Source organism: Anolis sagrei, chromosome 2 (assembly GCF_037176765.1).
Source record: "Anolis sagrei isolate rAnoSag1 chromosome 2, rAnoSag1.mat, whole genome shotgun sequence".
Lineage (NCBI taxonomy): Eukaryota > Metazoa > Chordata > Lepidosauria > Squamata > Dactyloidae > Anolis > Anolis sagrei.
This window is the reverse complement of record NC_090022.1, coordinates 86,300,350-86,326,787: the sequence shown is the minus strand read 5'-3', so window position 1 is coordinate 86,326,787 and position 26,438 is coordinate 86,300,350. Positions and strand designations below refer to the sequence as shown.

Genomic DNA, 26,438 nt, shown 5'->3' with positions numbered 1-26,438 from the left:
GTTGTGATATTCCCTTTTGTAAACTGTTTTTATATGTTGTACACCGCCGTGAGTCGCCCTAGGGCTGAGAACGGCGGTCAACAAATGCAGTAAATAAATAAATATTAAAGAATGTATGACAAAGTGGGCACTAAATGTTGGGCATCTTCTAATGTTGGACCAATGGAAGATAATGTGGAACAAGGGTTTAAAATTTATTGTTATAATTTGAAATATATTTTTATAAAATGAAGTATTGATGGTATAGGACTCCCTTAAAAACTTTCTAAGATGTCTAAAGAGGTTTCCAACACTTGTTGGAAATGTAAACAGTTCTGAGCTCTATCATATATGGTGGGCATGTCAACAGGCCAAGAAATACTGGATTCAAATACATAAGGTGATCCAGAAAGTTTTGAGGGAAAATATTCAGATAAAACCTGAGATTTTTCTACTTGGTCTGACTGATACAAATGAGTATGATAAACAGCTGCAATACAGGACCACAGCTGCCAGACTGCTCTATGCGCAAAAGTGGAAGAACTCAGCAGCACCAACAACAGAGGACTGGATGATAAAAATGACTTGGCTAAGATGGACAAATTATCCTGTTTACTAAAAGACTGGAGTTTGGAATTTTTCTTCACTTTTTGCTCAAGAGGACTTGCCAATTTTGAGTTTTGAAGACTAATTTGAGAAGGGGGAGGGGTGCTCGAGAAAGAAGTCAACACTTGAGGGTGAAGCTTAATTTTTCTTTTGGCTAAGTGAGGATAGATTGGAGGTAATCTACTTTTTCTTTTTTGGCATTTTTGTGTTTTTATTCTAAATTTCTTTACTTGATTCACTTTTTGATTTTTAATGTAACTTTTAAAACATAGTTTTTTTAAAAACAACAACCCTATTTCACTGAATTCCACATCAATCTGCTATTCTTTCCTTTGTCTCAAGTAGTCAAAATATGCATTCATGTATTTTTCAAAAGATATGAAAATTTAACTGAAAATGCTCATTATTCACATTTTATTGCAACATACGTATTTCTGTATGTCTTTTAAGCGAAGGTATAATGGTTTTTGAGCAGACATTTGTCCTGACAATTTCAGCAAATTGCTCCGTTTAAATGAATTTACATCTGTGTATTAGTTCAGGAAGAACAAATTAAATAAATTTATTTCAAAGTACAGCCTTTCAAAACACACTTTTAAAAGGATTTTTTTGGACAATGCAAATGTTCTCCATAGCCATAATATACTGTCATGGTTGGCAGAAGAAGACGAGGTTCTCTCCCATGTCTTTTTCCATTTTAGTTTGCTTCTATGTTTTCTGTCCATGTGTCCAGCTGATTCTCCTCTTAAGCAGATAGAAGAAATCACCAATATTTTAAAACAAGGAGGTTCTTGAGTATAACAATATATTGAACAGGTTGCATTGGGGGTGGGGAAAGAAAACAGTTACGCCAAAGTGAGGTTATGTATCATGTTTTTTTTTAATGTTTTGCCATTTTTTGGCCTTATATTCACTATGACTGGTTGTTTCATCTTCCTTGATCTAAGCTTACTGAAGATACACATATATACTGAAGATACATATATAGATGTATATTGTACATCTGGGGTGTACATAGAAATTCTTTTTTGCACCAAGATAGTACAGTTGGCCCTTCACATCTGCTGGTTTTACATTTGCATTTTTGACTATTTGTGAATTGGCCAGGCCCTATGGAACTTGGAGGCGGGAGGGCCACTAAGCATCCAAGGGGAAGTATAGGGAACATTCCCAAGTCACGCCCAGCATTGAGAGATCAGCAACGGGGAGAAATTGCTCTCCTCACATCTGTACCATCTCCTGAGGATGCGGGCATCTTGGGAACATTCTCTGGGCTCCCCATTCAAGAGAGGGATGTGTGTGTGTAATGGTATTTGTAGTTTAACAGTCATGGGGAAGATAAGCCCCTAACCCCCACAAATGTGGAAGGCTGATAGTAAATACACTCCAATTTGTTAGTAATCGTGTGGTTCATAGGATTCCAGAGCTTATACTACTTGTCAAGTACTGTACATACAGCTCACAAAAAGAACAGAAAGAAGACACTGAAGAAAGCTTTTCTCATTTCGGTAGTAGGTCAACTAGCTGTAAATGTAGAGAACTCAAGAAGAATCTGGCCCAATTGTTTTGCTGAATGCAGTTAAATGCAGCCTGCTGGTATCATGTTACAGATTCAGATGGCAGATTCTCATGGGCTCCTCATTCTTCTTGCCATCACTGAAACAAGTGCTGAAGAAAGGGTAGAATTTGCGTGCCCGGGCCTGATGGAAGGCAAAGAGAAAGGACATGTCCTCAGCATTGTAGAAGGTCACTTTGTTTGCGCTGCAATCCAGCAGGACACCCACTTTTTTCAGTGGACGGCGAAGCCTCAGGCGCACCCAGGGAGTGGTTGCAGCCCAATACTCAGCATTATCCCGTAGTCGTATAGCCCAGTAGCCATTCTCAGGGCACAGCCGGACTCTAGCTGCTCGGTCCACAGAGTCTGCTGCCACTCCCAGGTCCCACTTGGTCTTGCTGCCTACCCAGACCTCCCAGTAATGCCTCCCATTCTTAAAGGATGCTTTGCCCAGGACGTTCACACTCTGCAGGAAGCGCTTGGAGCTTCTCGGTACAGCTTGGAATGTCTCTTTCTCTGTTACTGCAGTCAAATCTTTGGAGAGGACGAGGTTTGGGTGGGCTGTTTCTGGGTCAAAGACCAGAGAGGCTGGAGCTGTTAAAAGAGAGCATATTAAAAAGGAGTATATGTTACAAAGTGTGCCTGGAGTGCATGAGTTCTGGTCCTCCCTTCTGGTCTTGCAATGAGAACTCACCTGGGCTGATTGACTTGAGCATCCTTCTCCAAAATGTATATTGCAGGGGCCCATCATACAGGTCCTTGTACTGCTCAATGCGAAAAGTAGTCAATGCTTTCACATCTGTTGGCCTGGAGCACAGAAAAGCCTGGTGACCAAGTGAAGGGTCAAGCAAGAACATGCCACAGTTGTGCAATCCAACGTGAAGAACAGAAAAAGCTTTTCAGCCAGCTTTTGCATTCTGCATTGCTATTCTAATTGCACACAAAATGCCTTACAGTTCTGTCCAATACATTACTTTTTTTTTTTTACAAAGGAAGCAAGTGAAGTTATGGCAATTAAGTTTAATTAAGGTACTTGATGTATGACTGGACAGTCAAAATCACAAACCCCACTTCCTGACACACATCAGCTGTAGTTAAATCATGTCCTTCCCTTCCAGCCTTTCAAAAACTTCATATGGAATAAAGTTATCATATTTGATAAAATTAAAGTTCACTTCAATCAGAAAATAACAGTAAATTTAACTGACTTTTTTTTCTTTTTGGTTACAAATGGAGCTGCAAGTTCTGGCCATTATAAAGAAACACCTGCACAATAAGGAGGAGCTTTAGTTTTGCCCATTTATGAAACCACCTCCCTCCCAACCAAATGAAAACTGAAGAAAACAAACAAAATAATTTGTCTTCTTTAGTTCTCCTGATGCCAAGCAGACACGAAGAATTCTATTGACATAAAACCAGATTTGAAGAAAGATAATTAAGACCAGGAATTGCAATGGTGGAAGATATTGTACATATTCTTCCATAAAATCCTAGGAAGTTTTAGAAAAAAAGGGTGCAATCCTATTCAATAGTTTTGAATGCATAACCACCATATTTACAGAGTTGTGCAGTGAATTCTGGTCAGACTCCTCTAATCTCAATCTACAGGGAAGCACTGTAAACAACAGGGGTCTATTCCTCTGTTGCTTGGGAAGCTACTGACTAATATTCTCACCACTTCCATGAACTATCTATGTTTTGGCAAATAGAAGCACGGTTCCTGTTGCAATTTCCTCTCATGGCAGAGAGTGCTCCAGGGAGGGAGTGGGAATGTACATCACCTGCTTCCTGAGAGGAATGGATCCCTACCAGTTACAATGGCTGCTGCCAGGTATGTGGAGATAAGTCCCCTCAACTAGGGACAATGTAGTTAATTATGAATACCTCACAACTTTTTTTTTCCTGTCAGGAGCAACTTGAGAAACTGCAAACCTCACAACTGCAAATGTTTAACTCCAGGTCATGCATGTGTAACTCCCCCAATAGGATCTTGAGTGGGTGGCAGGGAGAGTGGGATAGAATATACTTTGTCTTCAATATTGCATTCATCAATTTAAAGGAACATATTCCATAATCCAATTGCTTTCTATTTTTCTGAAACACTAAAATGCTTCAGAAGGAAAAAAAGATTTGCTCCTATTTTTCCTCCCCCATCCTCCAGATATTCACAACTCTACTGAATAGATAAGAATATTGACTCTCCTCTGTAATTGATCTGAGATGCGAGGTTCAAGAGCATAGACTATGCAGTTCACTATGTAGTGAACTGCCTTGTAGTCAGACAAAATAATTTGGTGCTTTCACAGCTGCAAAAATAAAGTAAGACAAGCCACCAAACTACTGCAACCCATTAGCCACGTATGGTGGCTTCCAACTGATTCTCAAATTCTCTGACCGAGAACAGAAAAGTGACAATATACAGCTGGTGAGTGGTACTCACATTGATGGCTTGAAAATCTGGGGGTCTGAGTTAAGTTCAATTGCATCACAATTCCCAACTCCGACTATGAACGTTTTCCTGAGATATGGGGCAACCCACACTTTGTACTTCATAATGTCAGTGTCTGCGGCCTTAGATTTCAACCAGCCATAAGCGTTGCACGTCTATGCCACGATGCCTGGTGTCCACAGATCTCCCCATATTCCCTACAATCAGTCTGCTTACCAGCTTCTCTCCAAATTGATTGTTTCAGTGTTCAAAGCTACAGAGTTGATACTCACTCTGCCTCTCATTTTTTTAAAAAAAACACACACAAACGCCCATTCCACTGCAGCAAAACAGGTAAGATAAGAGAGAAACAGCCTTTTCTCTTTCTATACACGTACTTAACTGTCACATTTTCCACCTGCAACAAGAAGCAGAGAAATTAACAAACACTTCACTTAATCCTTATACAGCTGCTCAAACAAACGTACTCTTTTTCTTGCTTATACACTAACATGTGTCTAATTAAAAATAAAATTATGGACACAATTTCAACAGGAAGCTAATTTTGCAATGATTTTGCAATGATGCTGCTATAAGAACACAGGCTTGTTCAAATCCAGGCTAGGTAAAGTTGTGGTGCTCCAGATGATGTTCTTCGCAGCCTGGCTAATGAGGGAAGTGGCAGGAGAATGGTAAGAGTAATAATAATAATAATAATAATAATAATAATAATACTTTATTTGTACCCCGCTACCATCTTCCCAAGGGACTCGGTGAGGCTTACATGAGGCCAAGCCCGCAGTACATCAAAAAACTAAGGCAATAACAAATAATACAAAACAGTTAAAATAAATCTCATAAACAAAAAATACACAATAAACAATAACAATAGCATACAGTCTAAGATGAGTCTTCCAGACCATTCCTTTAACATGGATGTACCCTCTTCTCTGACTAAAGGAAATGCATCAAAAAACCTTCTAACTTGTACTTTAGTTAAACAGTATTCTGCTTTTTTGGCCCTATCAAACTCCTGTGTAAACTGGCAAATCTATAGTAGCATTTTAATTATGGCTGATATTATATTATATTATGGCTTGTTACGCAATAATCTGATCACTATTGTCTGAAATCTTGGATCATGAAAAGGCATATTATGAAATGTCTTTTGAATTCTATCAATAGAGTCAGCACTGTATTTAGAGAAATGAAACTGCATAAAAGAACAATGAAGGCAGGTAATAGAGCCAACTTGTTGGAGGTATGCCAACCTGGCCTTAACCCATGGCTGGACTGGAGTCTGCTTCAAATGGTGCTCTAGTTCAGCAGAGGAAATAAATTACAGAAATGCACCAAGCATGCAAAGAATGCCACAGCTTTACACTCTGATGTTATGCTGCAAGTCAGTTATCTCCCTGCCTAGTCATATGTGGATTTCCCTTGAGCAGCATCACAGAACACAAAACTACTTGTGCCATGGTTCTGAAACTAGCATAATGCTCCAAGTGTTATCCTGGTCTTTTAGCTCTGAAGGAATTTGGATTCCAGAGTATGTGCTACATCCTGCAAGAAGAGATGCCCTCTTGTGCTCTCCTTGGTAAAGATTTCTTTCCAATAATTCACTGAACAAATATCCTAGAGTAACCATAGCAACCATATAAAAATACCACATTAAACAACTTAAATTTAAATGGAAGGAGCTAGCTCTTACCATGCTTGGGAGGGGGCGCGCAAAGGTGCAGTGCCAGGAGGGAGAAATAGAGGAAAACGGTAGTTGCAAATTGTCCCTTTTGCTGGAAAGGCTGTTTCGTGGTTGTTTTCCAGGTGTCTGTGTGTGTGTGGTGATATGATTGGAAGAGAAATTATTCCTCTCAAACCCAACATGCTGTATCTAAATGCCGCTGACTTGTCTAGAACTTCATTTCTACACTTTTTAAAAATTAAAAGCAGTGCTCACTTTCCCAACATATGTTTAGTGGTATGCTTCCTCAAGAGTGGCTTGCCACATTTGGTGGAATGCTCCCTTCCAGAGAACTTTTAGATATTCGTACTCATTTTTTTTGCTGTTGTTTTCATATATTGCAGTGTCTATTCTCTGATGCTTGTTTTATATTGATTTTTATTAATCAATAAAAATCTTCAATCACTGTTTTACTGTTGGTAGATATGTTTCTATTTCATAGTTTCTGAGTTTACCAGCCAGTGTAATAATGAAATCAGTTACTATTACTTGGAAATACACCAATACTCGGAATATACAAGATGAAACATTAGGAAGAACTTCCTAACTGTGAGAGCCGTTCAGCAGTGGAATTCTCTGCCCCGGAGTGTTGTGGAGGCTCCTTCTTTGGGGGCTTTTAAACAGAGGCCAGAAGGTCATCTGTCGGGGGTGCTTTGAATGCGATTTTCCTGCTTCTTGGCAGGGGGTTGGACTGGATGGCCCACGAGGTCTCTTTCAACTCTATGATTCTATGAAATTACAATAACTGAATTTAACTCACAATGTTCAGATTGTTTGCATTAATATTACTCATAGGTAGGTATTAATCTTACATATGTATATTTGTTTATATTTAGCAGCTGAAGCAACTAGTAGAAGTACATTTAACATGATGATAGATTTCTTGGATTGAGGGGAAGATAATCTATTGTGTTTCTAATATTTTTTATGTATTTTAAAAAATATCTTTATTTATTTATATCTCTTTTTTTTTAAAGGAAGGAATTCAGGGGTGAGGAAAGGATGTGAGAGGGACGACCTGGGAATTATTTTAGTATTGTTATGGTTGTTTTAATTTAGTGTTTGTATTTATTTATTTATCTCATTTATACCCCATCCTTCCAACCCCGAAGGAGACTCAAGGCGGCCTTACAGAAAGGCAACAATTCAATGCCATATAAAAACAGGCCTACAAGCTTCAGTATCTCTAGCTTTTTTTTCGTGTCAGGAATGACTTGAAACTGCAAGTTGCTTCTTGTGTGAGAGAATTGGTTGTCTGCAAAAACGTTGTTCAGGGGACGCCCGGATATTTTGATGTTTTACCATCCTTGTGGGAGGCTTCTCTCATGTCCCCGCATGGGGAGCTGGAGCTGACAGAGGGAGCTCATCTGCGCTCTCCCTGGATTCGAACTTCCAACCTGTTGGTCTTCATTCCTGCTGGCAGAATGGTTTAACCCACGGTGCCATCGGGGGCTCCTAGTATCCCTAGCTACTATGGCTATTGAAAGATGCAGTCCAAAATAGTACTTTTTCTTACCTCTCTCCCCTCTGTTTTTAATTGTGTGTTGTTTTATTGATAATATTGTTTATCTTATTGTCTAAGTTTTTTAATTGCTTTATTGTTGTTTTATTGCTTGTATTGTTGTTTTATTGCTTGTATTGTTGTGTTTGGGTTCGACCTCATGTAAGCCGCACCGAGTCCCTTGGGGAGATGGTAAAAAGGTAAAGGTAAAGGTAGTCCCCTGACATTAAGTCCAGTCATGTCTGACTCTGGGGTGTGGTGCTCATCTCCATTTCTAAGCCGAAGAGCCAGCGTTGTCCGTAGACACCTCCAAGGTCATCTGGCCAGCATGACTGCATGGAGCGCCGTTACCTTCCCGCCGGAGCGGTACCTATTGATCTACTCACATTTGCATTTTTTCGAACTGCTAGGTTGGCAGAAGCTAGGGTTGACAGCGGAAGCTCATGCCGCTCCCCGGAATCGAACCTGCAACCTTTCGATCAACAAGCTCAGCAGCTCAGTGCTTTAACCCACTGCGCCACCGGGGGCTCCCTGGGGAGATGGTAGTGGGGTACAAATAAAGTTAATAAATAAATAATAAATAAATAAATATAAAATACACATAAAAGCAAATGTAAGATGACACATTGGGACATAATCTCATCAGAAGCTATAGCATGACAACAATTACATACAGGAAAGCAGAGCCTATGACCAGCAAAGCAAGCTGTAAAATCCTAGTCTAGCTCTTGCATCCAACACCCAGGCTTCACCCTGCATCACATTTTATGCTCACCTCAAGAAGCAATGAGCTTCCCAGTGTGTCAAGCTGGTGCTGTATATGCTCCATGTTTTTCTTTAAATCAACCATCCTTCCTGCTAGTTGTGCAGAGTCTCTTTCCAGTCTCATCAACCACTCTCTCTCTTTCCGGGCAAGTTCCAACAGCACCGTTCTTTCCTCTTCTTCTAGGATACGATGAAGACGCTCAAACGCTGCACGGATCTTTGACTTCAGTTCACCAGAAGCCTTCTGATCAGATGTAAGAGCAGAAAAGGGTGTGAAGACAATACATTAAAGTGCATTCAAAGAATTGTCAAAACTTTCAAAACAGATTCAAAAGCCAGACTTTTATGGAAATAGAGTTTTAGTCAAGAGAAGTGCAGCTTATGATCCTTCTTACATAAAGCATTCCCATCCACATTCAGCTTCCTCCTTAGGAATGTGTCCTGCCACAGACCTGGGTTGACTCCACACTAGTTATTTATTATAGAATTTCTATCCTTCATTCCCAAAGTAGACATTTCTGGGAACTGATTACAACACAACATTTGTCAGTTTGGTCTGACCTACTTTCACACCTAATTTACGTTGACTTTTCTCACGAAAAACACAATGGTAAAGCCAGTCCTACAGAGTGGGCTAGTGAAGCCCTACTAAAGCCTTTCAGAACTTCTGCAACTTTAATTAGAAACTTTCCTCATGTGGCCTCTTTCTCATGGTTTCCTGTTTCTGGAAAGTCCATCTTACAGGCATGAAGGTTTTCAGCATTGTGAAACTTTTTGCTTTCTTGTGCATTTTAAATAAGCCAGTTATGTCTTACTGCTTTTTAAATTATTGTTATATTGCACCGCTTCTCAACCTGTGGGTCCCCAGATCTTTTGGCCTACAACTCCCAGAAATCCCAGCCAGTTTACCAGTTGTTAGGATTTCTGGGAGTTGAAGGCTAAAACATCTGGGGACCTACAGGTTGAGAACCACTGGCATATTGTTATATGTATTTATATTCCACTTCTTCTCTCCCAAAGGAGACCCAAAGCACAAACACTAAAAATATACAATATGTAAATTAAAACCCAAAGCATAAAAATATTTAAAAAGAATTAAACACGGAACTTTAAAAAAAACATAGTTAACACCAATAAAAACATTTTAAAAACCCACTAGACTACATAAAGCACAGCACCCTCTGGCTCAGGCATAGGCAAACTTCGGCTGTCTAGTAGGCTGTTAGGAATTGTGGGAGTTGAAGTCCAAAACACCTGGAAAGTCGAAGTTTGCCCATGCCTGCTCTAGCTCAAACTTAAAACCTTTCTTCTTAAAAGCCTTTCTGAGTAAAAAGGTTCAGCCTGCTGGACATCAGGAAGGGAGTCATTTTGGCTTCCTTGGGAAGAAGGGAGTTCCAGAGTGAGGTGAGGGGCAGACACCGAAAAGGAAGGCCAACTCTCTCGTTTCCATCAACTCAGATGACCAATTCTCTCACACCAGAAGTGATTTGCAATTTCGCAAGTCGCTCCTGACATGGGGAAAAACCCCAACTGAGTTTGCAATGGTGATGGAACTGAAAGAAGGTCCTCTCCTGAAGATCTCAGGGCTCGGGATGGTTCATACTGGGAGATATGATCTGCCAGATAGCCTGGACCTGACTGCATTGTTCTTGTTACACATTATACTTTCATGACCCTTCTGCTGCTATACTGTAGACAATAGCTGTAGCACTGTTTATAATTTAATCCTTGACTAGGTCTTAATAAACACTTGTTTCAGATAAAATGGAATTTTAATTAATAAACACTCCTCACTCATTTTGATATTCTCTATCTGCAAAATACTGTCTTCCTTTAGCTTTCTTGAGTCTTCTAGCAAACAAATAGTGTCTATCTCTCAATAATGCTCTATAATTAATAAACATTGCTCGCTTCTTCTCTCAGAACCTACTGGGGCCAGCTAGTCTTCCACAAAGAAAAAAATGCAGCTGGCCATTTTTGTACTGTCTCTCTTTCCAAAAATTTCGGCTCTCATTCCAGCCTTTGAGTAAGTATGGAGGGCTAGGGTTTTGCCTTGTGTCCGCAGATGCTTGGAAAAACACAGAAGCATCAGGAGAGATAACGGACATGTATTTTCTTATCCCAAATGCTTCTTTAATCATAGCTTGACAGAGATTAGGATGCAGTAAAACTCTCTCAATAGGAACCAAGGGAGACTAATGCCTGGTGAGTAGAACTGCTGAGAGTGTCTCTCTCCTGCTGTGGAGATGGTTAGGAGAATATCTCATAGTGAGCTCTGGAGATGGGTGACTTGTGGAGATCAGATGCCCTGCAGAATCTTATGCTAACTCTGAAAACATCCTCAGAGTGAGTAAGACAGTTGAGGTTGTGGAGCAGTTAATTCAGAAGAACAGTTCCCAAAATAAATAGGTATAAAAATGGAATGTTCTCATCTTATGCGCACCAGATTTTAAAGGGCTGCCTTTTCCATCTCATTTGCTGCTTTCACCTTATTGTTGAAATGAATAAATGGAAGCCTTCTTTTGTACTGATAGCTTCGGATTATTTTCTACATCTTCATTACAGTTCTTATTCCACTGCCTCTCTTTTACATCCAACCTATAAACATGGCAATTTGGCTTTTCTTGGGACTCACTACAGACATAAAGACACCCCAACAAAGAAGTAATCTTCCACATTATCTTTTTCTGCCCTCTTTTCACCATTCTCATTCTATTCCTTTTCGAACAAGGTTACCAGAATTAAATACAAAGATTCAGAATACTGATGTACAATGGCAAGAGGCGGCCTTGATATCAGCCTTTCTCTCATTATGTAGTTCTTCACTTTTTTAAAAAAAGGTCTCTACTACACGCTGAATGTGTAGTAGTCAGCACCAGCTACTATTAATCAGCACCAGCTACTATTATGAGTGATTATAGTTAATTGTGAATTCAAATTATTTTGACTGAAGTGTACATTATTTGCTACTCACCACAGTCAATAGTAACGACTGAGGCTTATTCAATGAACGAAGTCCTTTTGATGTTGCAAACCAACTATACTATTGCTTAAATTATGGGAAATTATGTTCCTCACAAGTTACATTAGCATACATCTCATCAATATTCCCACAATAGTGCTTGATCCACTTTGAAGTGAGAAATCTCCTTCCTTTGCTACACGTATTCCGGGACTGTAGATAAGAATGGAAATAAACTTTCTGACTTCTGTCATTAGGACCACTGAAAGGCTATATTCTTAGCCTCCCAGGAACACAGCTTGGAAAGTTACTTTTCAAAAACAATTGTATAAAATTGTTGCAAAGCCTCTTAAAATAATGCATTATCAATAACACTGAAAGAGCATTGAAGCAATGTTGTGCTTTAATCATTGCATTGGTGGTTTATTTGGTGACAGAAATGCAGGGTCAATTTTTAAAATTGTAATATATATTCATAATAAATATATTCTTATACCCCACCACCATCTCCCCGAAGGGACTCAGGGCAGCTTACGTATGGACAGTGTGTCCACAACACATAAAAGTGAAAACAATACATAAAAGTAAAAACGATCCACAGAACAAACATCTTAAAAATAAAAGCATAAAAAATACAAACCCAGATAAAACACACTAAAAATAAAAGTATAAAACCAATTACATCGAAGCTCCAGCAAGTATAGTTAAACAACAAACCAATGGCCAGGATGCATGTGACCATGCATGTGACCAAGCTAAAAAGGGCTGGGCAAGGGACAGTGCAAACAGCATAGCATATACAACTGGACAAAACAACAGTCCGCTGTCCTAAAAACATAAAACAAAATAACATTAGTACAGGTGGGTTGGTGTAGGTTTTTCAGGCTATATGGCCATGGTCTAGAGGCATTCTCTTCTGATGTTTCGCCTGCATCTATGGCAAGCATCCTCAGAGGTAGTGAGGACCTCACTACCTCTGAGGATGCTTGCCATAGATGCAGGCGAAACGTCAGGAGAGAATGCCTCTAGACCATGGCCATATAGTCCGAAAAATCCTACAACAACCCAGTGATTCCGGCCATGAAAGCCTTCGATAATTAGTACAGGTGGTCAACCATGGACAACTTTATCTTTCTACCCCCTCCCAATGGATGGGTTGACAAAAATTAACTTTTGTGTGGCCAGACAAATGGAGGCTTGGGGGGGACGCGGACGGGGACACTCAAGATTAAGGCATTTACAGAGATTTCCTTTTACAAAACAGTAAGTACCTACTTATTTCTTGTTTTGGAAAGGGGGAACCTGAATGAGTCTTCTGGTGTCTTGGGAAAATTTACTTTAATTAATTTAATTTAATTTACTTTTGAAAGGAAAATATTTCTAGTGTCATTTTTTTTAAAAAGGGAACTTGCATTATTTGAACATCAGGTTCTTATGCACTATACAGTCATGGTATTCGATTCCACTTCATCTGTCATGGCTAGGAAATCCTGGTGTTTGTAGTTTAGTCGGAGGCACCAGGAGATCTCTCTGGCAAGGAATCCTAAAAGCCACTCTAACTACAAACTTGAGGATTCCCTAGAACAGAGCAACAACTGCATTATGATCATGGCCAGTTAAACTCAAATCATAGTACTTTGTGTAGCATGAAAGAATCTCTGGTGCCTGAAAGCAATGACATGTGAAGAATGCTGTTATCTATAATAAACATTTCACTAATTTAAAAAGAGAAAATACCTCATCTCAGGTAAGTTTGCAAATCTTATATTCTCTGACAAATTCAGTGCTGGCTAATCTTCACTAATGCTTCCCTTTAAGATGTAATTTCACATGTCTCTATTCCCCTCTAGTGGTACTTCCTAATAAACTTGTTGAACTACCTTATGTGTAGAACTACTAACTTTCCCTAGTTCTCTGCCTAAATGCTACTTGTTAATCTTTCTAAAGAGAAGAAGGTAAGAGTAGCAGCTGAATCTAAGCTGGTGGTGTATGGTAGATTGGGTAGCATTACTTTCCTGTCTCAAGAATCCTGAGTTTTGAAGTGGCCCCTGCTTAGAGTTAGGTCAGAATAAAAACAGGCACTAGTAGTGGAAGTGTTGCTACAACATAAGCAATACAGAAAATGCTTCTCTGCCAGTTCTCTATGACAAGTGTGAATGCCCCTATATTCTACCATAGTAGCAAGAACCACATTCCATGATAGCAAATTCCAGTGATCAATCATCAAAAGCCATCTGCACACAGCTCGAGTCCTTTTTCTTTCACAGAAATGTGATGTCCCTCCCCCAGTGTTCTCAACTGGGGTTAAAAGTGCCTTGATGCCTATCTTCCACAGTTCTACCAGCAGAATAAAATGAAGTTGCAAGAGGAAAATGAGGGTGAAGATCTGTATGAAGTCTCTGAATTAATATATTCTCTTGCAACATTCCGGGTATCTGATGACAGGTTATGATTTTTTTTAAAAAAAAAAAAATCACAATTCTGTTGCACTGAATCTGCTTGAGTGTTGTTGAAATGGCACCAACTCAGAAAAGAGCATTAAAACCAAAACCCCAAAGAGCATGCATATCTGCTTTCTAAAATGCTGTTATCTTCAGAGGCATGACATTTTTCAATATGACAATTTTCCTAGCATGAAACAAGAAACAATGAGAAGCAGGACCCCAGGATGCTCTTTTAATCATGTGCTGGCAGCTCTCCAAAAGTTGCACCTGTTGAGGCTGTATATCAGCTGTTTTTAGCCATCCCTGAACCATCTGGCTCCTTTGTAGGGCTTACTTAACTAGCTTATTATGCTCCATTACGTGATTATATTGTCAAGTGCATAATACATCCCTTACTGACATCTTTCTCTTCTCTAAATGATAAAAAGATTATTGGGAGGGGGTGTGTGATTTGCATTAGCTTTTGCCAATACTATACATCTTTCTGACTCTTAAAGCTAAATGAAACAACATGAAAAAGCAACTTTAAAAATCCTTTGTGCCAGTGATCCTCAAAGTGCTATGATGACAGAACTGGCCAGATAATCCAAGCTGATCTTGGACAGTTAGTTGGTGTGGTTCAGACTTAACCAGTCAGCAAAATCACTGACTCATAGCAAACGATACCTGTTACCTCAGTGCATCTGTTCAGCCTTTCAGATTTCAAACAATCTGCTCATTGTTACAACTGTGGAATTGGCAAGGTAAGTACTGAGACTTTCTCCTCAAACCTGACAAGGTTGGGTACAAAAGTCTACCAGCTCTCCTTAAAGGACTTGCATCTACATTATTGGTTTGACCACAACAAAGCAATGAACCATATCCTGGCAGAAAAATTATCTGAATTGCATTGAGAAGGATTCCAATCTTAACTATGGCATTTCCAGTTATTTTTAAAGGATCAGACTATAAGCAATCTGAAGAAAAGAATGGACTACACTTATGCCTTGCATAAGACAAGTTCAATATTATTTTGTTGATTTACTTACATTGCCTTTTGCCTAAATAAGTCACCTATCTAACTCTTCTATTAGATACACACACACATAGAAAATGCACACTTTGTTTTTGTTTACAGTATATGTACATGGAGTAAAAGGAACACATAAGAAAGATCAAAAGGGAAAATGACATACAAGCTGTCAACTTTTTCTTTTAATACAAGCATGTGGGACAGATGTTACATTTGAAGCTGTTGTTAGATACTTTCTTATTCCTGAGGATGAGATCTTTAGATATAATGAACTACAAGGAACATAGTTGGAGTTCTTCTCTGGTAGTAAGAAAAAACAAAAATTACAATTCTGGAGTAATTTAATGAAGGAAAAAAGTTCCTAGACTCGTGTAATAAATAAAACCTTCTGGGGATTTTGAAAGTTACCTTTCAAAGGCATTTTGAAAAGAATGCTTCAAGTTGTGTTCTCTTATGAAATCTATGGTTTGTGTTTGGGTGAGAAAGAAAGCTACCTGAAAACCTAGAATATCACCGGCTGTAAAATATTGGGCTAGGTGATCCAATGGTCTGAAACAGAGTGTGGAAGTTGCTCATGTCCTTCAGTCTACAAGCAGCCATACTGACTGGCACTGATAAGAGCTGTGCTCTAAGGTATTTTGGAGACTGCCAGGTTTAGGAAGGCAGATTTAGATGTAAATCTAAAAATATTTTTTGTTGTTTTAAAACTCAAACATGAGTAAACAGTTGGGATACAATGTTCATATATATATTTTAAATTGCATTGTTTTAATTATATTGACTTGCGTTTTAATGTTATTGTTGGCTTTTAGCTTTGTGACTTGTCTTGTGTTCCATACTGGGAGAAGGATAGCATATAAATCAAATAAATAAATATTTAATGAGGCCTCCTCCTGAGTGTGAGTATCTCACTAAACTTCTCTTCTACTCTCAGAATTTCCACAAGAGGCTCACTCACCATTATTGACTGAGAATACTGCAGAACAGGTGATCAACTTTCCTTGTTTATTTCTCACCATCCAGTGGGGACACAGCTGTTCCTCTGGCTAGGATAAAACAACCTGTCCTCCCTAACTTTCTTTTTGTTTATTTAGGAGACCTTTTGCTGGCCTCCCATAGTGAGACGTGTTGTATTTCACCAACAAAAAATCTGACTTGTAAGCCTGGAATCCCTGTGTGTGTGCGTGTCTGTATGAGAGAGATGTAAGGTTCTGCCAAGGCTTAATAGCATTAATAGCTCCCCCATTCTGTCCCTGTACCCTGAGCACACTCTCCCCAGTAATTCTCCTGCTGCTCAGCCTCCTTTGTGCACGTTCTGTAATTAGAGGCATTAATCTTCCCTCTACTTAGGTGACGTAGTAGATCAATGATTATCTGGACAGATGATTACCTTGTTTTCTGCCAACCTTGAAGCAATGGTTATTTACTTGGCTGTTTTATCATTTGCCTGTGATTTAAGGAGACCATTAAAATGGAAACTCACAAAAAGCAAGACAATCTGGCTACAGCCCTGCTAACTGGATAAGATTCTGGAGGCTAAAGCATTGGCAATTTACTATTTCCCCCCTTTTGGTTCATTTTTAATTGCCCTCTTCCAATGCTTTCTTATAGGTAGCCAACGCAATGCCATATTATCCATCTATTAGCCTCTGGGGCATCTTCCATCTTGAGTGTCAACACTGTGCCTCATCTAAAGCAGGTTCTCCCAATCCAAAGCTTGGCATTGAAGAGAAATGGTGTGTCTCTAAGGAGGCAGGGAAGTGCCATTACCAGCAGGCTGGAGATCTTCTCCTCAGTCCCATGCTTCATTCTCATCAGTTTCTCATGGTCCACCTGGAAAGACTGAAGTGCCTCTTCGAGGTGCTTCTAAGCATTGAAAATAAATATACAGAAACAAAAGAAGTATTAATACATAAATATCCATTTAAGGACCCCTACAACCTAGTGGACAGAGTGTTCGAGGGTTATTGTAAACAGAATACCAATGTTGGGTAGTGGTTTGTGTGTTTGACTTAGGAATCTAGGAGACAATTGTTCAACTCTTCCCTCAACTATGGAAACCCAGTGGGAGAATTTTGGCAAGGCCCACTTTTCTTGGAACAGTGATTCCCAATCTTTGGTCATCCACATATTTTGGAGTCCAGCTCCCAGAAGCCCCACCCAGCTTGGCTAACAGGAAGTCTGGGTGCTAAGTAGAGATTGAAAGGCCTGGAAAAACCTTGAAAAATGGGGGATGGGTCCATTTTTTTCCAGGCCTTCCCATCTCTAGTGCCGAGTCAAACTTTGAGAAACACTGCCCTATTGAAGGTAATAGTATCCCCCTCCCCAGAATATGTCTTGCCAAGATAAGACTATGAGAGTATTGTCATAAATCAGAGTCAACCTGAGAACACATAACAAGAACAAAGTAAAATAGGATAGTTCACAATTGCCTCCCTAAGTTCTTTGGGAAAAAAGTAGAGAAATTGTTGTTTCGACTACTATGCCATTTCCCTCTCCTTTTTTGTTTTCAGCAAAACACCTACACTTTGACTTTCTTTCCAATACAACTTAACCGACTGCTATTTCCCTGCATTTTATGCACCTGCCAGGTACTCCTCATCCAACTTGTAGGAAAAGACCAAGAGAATGTGAGTCAACAAGGGCCACCAACAGACCTCTTTGAGCCTTTTCAGAGGTCAAAAAATGAGACTCCTAGATTGGCCCTAAACCAAGAAGTTCAGCATGCTTTAGATCCACCACAGGGAAGCTCTGCCTTTCTAGAAAGGGGTCGTGGCTGCAGGTGTGTGACAACATATAGCACCCACCACTACTTTGGAGTCCCCGGTGGCTCAGTGGGCTAAACCTCTGTGCCGGCAGGACTGAAGACCGACAGGCTGCAGTTTCAAATCCGGCGAGAGGCGGATGAGCTCCCTCTAACAACTCCAGCTCGTCATGCGGGGACATGAGAGAAGTCTCCCACAAGGATGATAAAAACATCAAATCATCCAGGTGTCCCCTGGGCAACATTCTTGCAGACGGCCAATTCTCTCACACCAGAAGCAACTTGCAGTTTCTCAAGTTGCTCCTGACACAACCAAAAACCACTACTTCAAAACTGTTTTTGCAGATCTGTCTTAAAACCGGAAGTAGAGTGCAACTACTTCCACGCTGGAGTGTGGCACTGTCTTTCTTTGGTATTTATGGCACTCCATACAGCCTTTGGAGGGTACTGGACAGAAAAGCTGGCACTGGGCTCACCACAGCTGTCTGCCTCTGTACTAATGGTTTTGGATGACACATAGTTTAGTCACTGGTCAACCATGGTAGGAGCAGTAATTCCCATGAAGGTAACAGGTTTCCTCCTGTTCCTGGCCTTAGTTTTCCTTTGTCTAGTATCAGTAGAACATGAATGACTGATCTTTGATACGATCCACAAATAGTGTGCTGGTTAAGACAAAAACAACTTATGGTGATGACAAGAAAAAGCAGTTTTTAAAAAGGAGGAAAGTATAGCTAGTCCAGAGATTAAAAGTGCAAAGAAGTTAAAATTAGGACAAAGTTAAAATTAGGACTTAGGGAAAGAAGAGATATCCACTGGGCTCTGCATAGCCCAATGACATTATTGAAAAAATGAACTAGCAACACGGAACTGAGACTTTTAAAAAGTACTTATCAAAGTCTGACTGAAAAGGTTATTTGTCTTCGTTACAGAAACTGAAGTGGAGATTGTATGATATGAGATCTTGACTGACAAAATAAAAAGAAACCTCCAGCTCCAGCTAAATGGCTTTCAAACATTCAAAGAAAACATTGTATGTTGTCTCTGTAGGATTTTCTATTTGTTTCTATTTGTTGATTGAAACATGCCCATCTCGTGCTTTAATTCCTTTGGTTGTACAGAACACTCTCCAGCAACATCTAGCTGCCTATCAGTCTGCAATACAGCCTTGATTCAAATCTGGTCATCAGTGGTCTAGTAGGAGAGAAATAATGAGGTTCAAAATCAATAGAGAAAAAGCAATACCTTCAACTACCAAGAAAAGAGATTCAATCACCACCAGTTGCAAGGCTGCTCACCTGTACTTTGCTCTTGTGCTCCTCTGAGGTGCATCTCCGAACCTTTTCCACTACTCCAGAAACGAGGTACTGGGGGCGGAAGGAGCGGGTGGGGAACTCCCGCCGACACTGAGGGCAGGTGGCAACGTCCGAGCAACTCTCCCAGTAGCTCTGGATGCACTCCTGGCAAAAATGGTGCATGCAGTCCAGCATGACTGGCTTCCGAAACAGGTCAAAACAGATGGCACAGGTGAGCTCTTCCCGAAGACTCTGCTCCTGGCTCCTGTGAGCCATTTCTGCACAGACACAAAGCATGTTTAACAGTAACCCTGTCCAAAAGCACTGTTCTATCCTGCATCATAACAAAAGTAACCCCAAAGAAGGAATGCAGTTAGACACTACTTTAGGTGCCATGGTTCAATGCCGTGGGATCTCTTTGTCCCCTGAGTAATATACCCTCCTCCTGGTGTTGTTAACTTCCTCACACTGGCTAGTTACTGTATACTTTCCTCCTTTTGAAAACTGCTTTTGTCGTATCACCACAGTAAGCTGGTCGTCTACAAACCAAGAAAATACAGCAAAGGACAAGAGGGATCCTCTCATCTCTGCAGGAGTCTTGTTTGTTCATTCGTTCAGACGTTTCTGACTCTTCGTGACCTCATGGACCAGCCCACACCAGAGCTCCCTGTCGGCCGTCACCACTCCCAGCTCCTTCAAGATCAATCCAGTCACTTCAAGGATACCATCCATCCATCTTGCCCTTGGTCGGCCCCTCTTCCTTTTCCCCCAGCATAATTGTCTTCTCCTGTCTTCTCATTATGTGGCCGTAGGTTACTACAGGGAATACCATGGCTTTGACTAGGCGGATCTTTGTTGCCAGTGTGATGTCTCTACTCTTTACTATTTTATCGAGACTGGACATTGCTCTCCTCCCAAGAAGGAAGCATCTTCTGATTTCCTGGCCACAGTCTGCATCTGCAGTAATCTTTGCACCTAGAAATACAAAGTCTGTCACGGCCTCCACATTTTCTCCCTCTATTTTCCAGTTATCAATCATTCTTGTTACCATAATCTTGGGTTTTTTTATGTTTAGCTGCAACCCAGCTTTTACGCTTTCTTCTTTCACCTTGATTAGAAGGCTCCTCAGCTCCTCCTCGCCACCTACCATACAGCTGTGGACATTAAGTCTACATAGGACATTAAGTCTACATAGGGACCACCAAACGCAGCATTGCCTGAACACGAACTAAGGCACATGAAAGGCGCTGCAGACTAACTCAACTAGAGAAGTCAGCCATAGCAGAGCACCTGATGAACCAACCTGGACACAGCACATTATTTGAGAACACAGAAATGTTGGATCACTCTAACAACCACCATGTCAGACTACACAGAGAAGCCACTGAAATCCACAAACATGTGGAAAATTTCAACAGAAAAGAGGGGTCCATGAAAATGAACAAAGTCTGGCTACCAGTATTAAAAAAAACCCTCAAAAATCAGGACAGTAAATAAAGAGCAACACTCAAAAAGCAGGAGAATTCTAGACAAGAATCAATCAGGGCCAGCGAACTCCCAACAATGGATTCTCCCAGACAGGAAGCAGACAGGCTTTGAAGCTGCAAAGCCATTTGATGCTAATTAGGGTGGCTAATTGCAACATTCACACTTGCCTCAAGCAGACAAGAGTTCTTTCTCCCACCCTGGACATCTAACAGATATATAAACCTCATTTGCCCAGTTTCCAACAGACTTCACAACCTCTGAGGATGTCTGCCACTGATGTAGGCGAAACTTCAGAAGAGAATGCTTCTGGAACATACAGCCTGGAAAACTCACAGCAACCCAGTGAATCCGGCCATAAAAGCCTTCAAAAACACAATTGTTAAGTTGTTTGTGTCTTATGATCCCACAGCATTGAGCCATGGCAGTGAGAGTGGTGCCAAACTGCATTAATTCTACAGTGTAGATGCCCTGAGAGTCCTCCAGTAATAACTCAATGAGAAAAGCAGGTAAAGGGCACTGGAGGGATAGGGATGGCTGGCTATTCATTAGAGCAGGCATGGGCAAACTTCGGCCTTCCCTCCAGGTGTTTTGGACTCCAACTCCCACAATTCCTAACAGCCTCAGGCCCTTTCCTTTTTCCCCTCAGCCGCTTAAGCCTGAGGCTGTTAGGAATTGTGGGAGTTGGAGTCCAAAACACCTGGAGGGAAGGCCGAAGTTTGCCCATGCCTGCACTAGAGAGACTTCCAGAGACCTTAATTACGAGCTGCCTTCAGTCAGTGCCTGTAAAAAAAGCAGAGCGACACCTCACGAACTTCTTCCCATGACGCAGCTGTGAAACTTGAGCCAGAAAACTGGCAAGGCCGGGCACACTCAGAGCAAGGGAGGCCCAGGTTGTTCCTCAGGCCCTCTTCCCTCTGAAGTTGTGGGGAAAGGGCTTAATACCTTCGCCGTCTTTCCTCCAATCTCCTTCTCCTCCGAAGGCCCCAGAGAAGGGAACAGGGGCACGCCGGGCCTAACCAAAGCCCACAACGTCTCACAGCCACACACCCTCTTTCTCCCCTCTCAAAAGTCCTCCTCAAACTTCCACCGCAGGGAGCCTCACTCCTCCGCTGAGAGACAAGCGCTTCCTCCAATCGGGGCAGACTCCTTAGCGCCTAGGCCGCCTCGGATTGGTCGCCGAGGGGCCGCCCCTTCTCTGGGGCCCCGAGCGCGAGGCCGTCACGAGAGCGGGATGAGGGGACTGCCTGCGAGCGCCCATTGGCTCTCTGCTCTCCCTCACTGCAATTCGCCTGTATTGAGGTGAAGTTGAAGTCTTCCTGGGCATGACTTTCTTTAGCAGAGAAATCTCTGCAGCAGAGCCAAGAATGAGAGAGTTTCCTGCCGTACACAACAATTATTAGTACTAGCCACCCCCTGCCACGTGTTGCTGTGGCCCAGTCTGTTTATGTGTATATATGTGTGTGTATATATGTGGTATATATATATGTGTGTGTGTGTGTATGTGCATACTCTCACCCAACCTTTTTAACTTGTATGCAGAACACATCATGCGATGTGCGGGGCTTGATGAATGCAAAGCTGGGGTTAAGATTGCTGGAAGAAACATTAACAACCTCAGGTATGCAGATGACACCACTCTGATGGCCGAAAGCAAGGAGGAGCTGAGGAGCCTTCTAATCAAGGTGAAAGAAGAAAGCGCAAAAGCTGGGTTGCAGCTAAACATTAAAAAAAACCAAGATTATGGCAACAAGAATGATTGACAACTGGGAAATAGAGGGAGAAAATGTGGAGGCCGTGACAGACTTTGTATTTCTAGGTGCAAAGATTACTGCAGATGCAGACTGTAGCCAGGAAATCAGAAGACGCTTACTTCTTGGGAGGAGAGCAATGTCCAGTCTCGATAAAATAGTAAAGAGTAGAGACATCAGACTGGCCACAAAGATCCGCCTAGTCAAAGCCATGGTATTCCCTGTAGTAACCTACGGATGTGAGAGCTGGACCTTAGGGAAGGCTGAGCGAAGGAAGATCGATGCTTTTGAGCTGTGGTGCTGGAGGAAAGTTCTGAGAGTGCCTTGGACTGCGAGAAGATCCAACCAGTCCATCCTCCAGGAAATAAAGCCCAATTGCTCATTGGAGGGAAGGATACTAGAGACAAAGTTGAAGTACTTTGGCCACATCATGAGGAGACAGGAAAGCCTAGAGAAGACAATTATGCTGGGGAAAGTAGAAGGTAAAAGGAAGAGGGGCCGACCAAGGGCAAGATGGATGGATGGCATCCTTGAAGTGACTGGACTGACCTTGAAGGAGCTGGGGGTGGTGACGGCCAACAGGGAGCTCTGGCGTGGGCTGGTCCATGAGGTCATGAAGAGTCGGAGATGACTGAACGAATGAACAACAACAACATGTGGTTTTGTGCATGAACTGTATTGTATTTTTTTACTTTTTGGCTTTCTAAGTCTTCTGTGTTTTTCAGTGTTTTTATGAATGATGGTCACTTGTTGGCCTGATAGGTGTATCGTGTCCAAATTTGGTGTAAATTCGTCCAGTGGTTTTTGAGTTATATTAATATATATACAGATACTAGCCATCCCCTGCCATGCATTGCTGTGGCGTCTGTGTATATGTGTTTTGTGTGTGTATGTGTGTAAATATGTGGTTTTACGCATGCGTTGTAATGTATTTTTATTTTTGGCTTTTAAAGTCTCTTCCTCTGTGTTTTTCAGTGTTTTTATGAGTGATGGTCACTTTTGGCCTGATAGGTGTATTGTGTTCAAATTTGGTGTCAATTCGTCCAGTGGTTTTTGAGTTATGTTAATCCCACAAACGAACATTACATTTTTATTTATTACTAGCTGTCCCCTGCCACATGTTGCTGTATATATGTGTTTTGTGTGTGTATATATTTGTGTATATATGTGTGTTTGTGTATATGTGGTTTTGTGCATGCGTTGTAATGCAGTTTAAAAAAAATTTTTTTTTTGCTTTTTAAGTTCCTTCAGCTGTGTTTTTCAGTGTTTTTATGAGTGATGGTCACTCGTTGGCCTGAGGTGTACTGTGTCCAAATTTTGTGTCAATTCGTCCAGTGGTTTTTGAGTTATGTTAATCCCACAAACGAACATTACATTGTATTGTCGAAGGCTTTCATGGCTGGAATCACTAAGTTCTTGTGGGTTTTTTCGGGCTACATTACATTTTTGTTTATATAGACTAGCTGTACCTGCCACACGTTTCTATGGCCAACCTCTCCCCCCCCCCTTTCTTTCTTTCTCTCTTTGCTTCCATCCCTCTTTCCTTCCTTCCCTTTTTTCTTTCCTGCTCTCTCCCCTTCCTTCCTTCTCTCTTTTCTTTCCCTTCCTCTTTCTCCCCTTTCTTCCTTCTCTACCTATTCTTGGACTGCAACTCCCAGCTGTCCTCCAGATCAGTCTATCTACCTACCTACCTACTTACCTACCTATCTCAATCTAATCTATCTATCTGGAGGATTGCTGGGAGTTGCAGTCCAGGAATAGGAAATTGGAAATATGCAGGAATTGGGATGCTCTCAAAGAAATCCAAGGAGAAGAAAGCTTGCATCTTTGAAGCCATGTATTTGGATCATCCTTCTAAAGGGCCTTGTCTAGGAGACACTGGGAGCTGTAGTCTGGAAGAGAGTGTGGATATGCTATTGTGTGTTTAGTTTGGCGAGGGAGTCTTTTTTGCACACATGCTGTAGCATCTTTTTGCTTTTTTGGCTTTTTAAGTCCCTTCCACTGTGTTTTTCAGTGTTTTTATTAGTGATAGTCACTCACTGGCCTGATATGTGTATTGTGTCCAAACTTGGTGTCAATTTGTCCAGTGGTTTTTGAGTTATGTTAATCCCACATATGAACATTACATTTTATTTATATAGATTATAATAATTATTATTATCCCGCTTTCCTTTCCTAAAGGAGACTCAAAGCGCCAAACAGTGCCAAAAATAATATACTTTAAAACTTGCAAGATACACACATAGAATCATAGAATCCTAGAATTGGAAGAGACCTCATGGGCCATCCAGTCCAACCCCCTGCCAAGAAGCAGGAAAATTGCATTCATAGCCATCCAGTCTCTGTTGAAAAGCTTCCAAAGAAGGAGCCTTCACCACAGAGAGTTCCACTGCTGAACGGCTCTCACAGTTAGGAAGTTCTTCCTAATGTTCAGATGGAATCTCCTTTCTTGTAAAGGAGATCCCCTCTGAACTAAAACAGAAATATAGAACGAATACAAACACATGAAGCCATTAAAATTATTAAAATACTTAAAACAATACACTCAGCACCTCCCCCCCCCCCCCCCCCCCCGAGTACTTCAAAACTTTCCTCTTTAAAAGCCTGCTAGGAAGAGCAGGAGAGAAGATTAAGCAACAATTTATAATCCATCACTTTACACCAGAGGCAAAAGACTTTCAAAGATTCCAGAAAGATGACTGCAACCAGCAAAATCTCCATTTTTAATGTATTGTTTTACGTTACCTTATGATAGTTCTGCTTGGAGTTAACAGTGGCACGCTGGGCCTAAGCAAACCCCACAACTTCTCACAGCCACACACCCTCTCTCTCCCCTCTCTTGTTTCAGTAAACTCATTTGGTTATCTTTTCACCTTGCCTTAATCTTAACAGAAAGTATCAGATAGCCCCCGAGTAAAGCCAGACAATATAGTTTCCCCAAAGACTCGGGCATGCCATCAGAACTCCCATTGTTTTTTGTAGTTCCCAATGTGTTTCCAAACTCATAGTTCCTTAAAACACTTGGCTTGGTTGGAATGATATTATTAAAAATACTATAAAGATCACTTTAACCATGGAAAAAATAAATAAAAATAAATACTAGATACAGAAATGCCTAATCAACATTTGGAGCATTAGTATGTGGCAAGGGGTTATTGCCCTTTCTGGTAACAACCTGAATCCTCTTCCCTGCTGCTGTTTGCCTTAGGAGGGAATATTTGATTTTCAGATTTTCTTTTCTGATATCTTGCCCATCTGGAATGGGATCAGTTATTGGTGCACAGGCCTTTTAGTGATAGTCTCATTGCCCCTGTGGAGTGTGCAGACATGCTTGCATTGTGCACACACTTTCTTTCAGCATCAGGCAAAATATTTTAATTTGGTAATTCTAGCATGTGCTTATTTTATCTGTTGCCCTTTGGACTTCATTGTTTCATTTTTATGTATTTGTATTCTTTGACTAGTACACTGTTCCTTAAATATTTACACTGAACATGGCTGTGTAGACTTTTAAACAATGAAAAGTAAATATACATGGATGTATTGGATATACATGTGTCCCCTCTGCAGTTTCAGCTTTAAAATTTGAAAATTTCCCTTACACACACACATTCACAAACACTAAAGGTATTGGGTAGAATGATTTACAAAGAGAAAAGTCAATGTAGTGTTAAATCCTCTCCCCTGCACCATTGTATTATTGGTGGTTTTATACTAGATAGTTGTCAGGGATGATTTTTGGTTCTACTAAGCTCTGTTGAGAATGCAAAGTCACCTGCACAAGTATGCCTTGATTTGCATATTCAAATGTAATTGTCTTAAATTATTGTCTCACTTTGCTTTCTGTAAACATTTGAAAGGCCATATTTTCCAAACAGAAATATTTACAGCAAACACAGTTATACAAATCATGAACATTCCCTTTAAAGGACCAAAGTATCTACTTACTCATCCTTGCAGGCAAATTAGTGGAAATAAAATATTTATCTTTCATTTTAAAAATAAAAAGTAGCAGTTTCTCTTAACATTGTCTCAGTACAGCTATTTTCCAATTAGAAATAAAATACAAATGAATGTAGAGACAGATTGAGGATTTAGGAAATCTGTGCTGAACTTTTAAAATATGAAAAGAAGGTTAAAATGTCTCTGGCGG

The 26,438-nt window shown here is 40.7% G+C and overlaps 1 protein-coding gene across 1 annotated transcript; it reads right to left on the bottom strand.

The window, feature by feature from the left end:
• Positions 1 to 1,122: 1,122 nt before the first annotated feature.
• On the bottom strand, positions 1,123 to 21,671 carry LOC132768944 (zinc-binding protein A33-like). Its single transcript, XM_060765421.2, has 7 exons — positions 21,480 to 21,671; positions 19,053 to 19,327; positions 16,764 to 16,859; positions 8,586 to 8,819; positions 4,967 to 4,986; positions 2,835 to 2,947; positions 1,123 to 2,734 (listed from the first exon to the last, which is right to left on the bottom strand). The coding sequence occupies exons 2-7, from the start codon at positions 19,323 to 19,325 to the stop codon at positions 2,190 to 2,192; spliced, it is 1,281 nt and encodes a 426-aa protein (XP_060621404.2). The 5' UTR covers positions 19,326 to 19,327; positions 21,480 to 21,671; the 3' UTR covers positions 1,123 to 2,189.
• Between the last annotated feature and the right edge of the window lie 4,767 nt (positions 21,672 to 26,438).

Bases quoted from the DNA above. Each gene is read 5' to 3' on its own strand.
- LOC132768944 (XM_060765421.2), bottom strand. From the start codon at position 19,325: ATGGCTCACAGGAGCCAGGAGCAGAGTCTTCGGGAAGAGCTCACCTGT. The intron at 8,820-16,763 runs GTAATGGCACTT...ACATCTGATCAG, and splicing joins AGAAGATCTCCAGCCTGCTG to AAGGCTTCTGGTGAACTGAA. The intron at 2,735-2,834 runs GTGAGTTCTCAT...CTCTTTTAACAG, and splicing joins GCTCAAGTCAATCAGCCCAG to CTCCAGCCTCTCTGGTCTTT.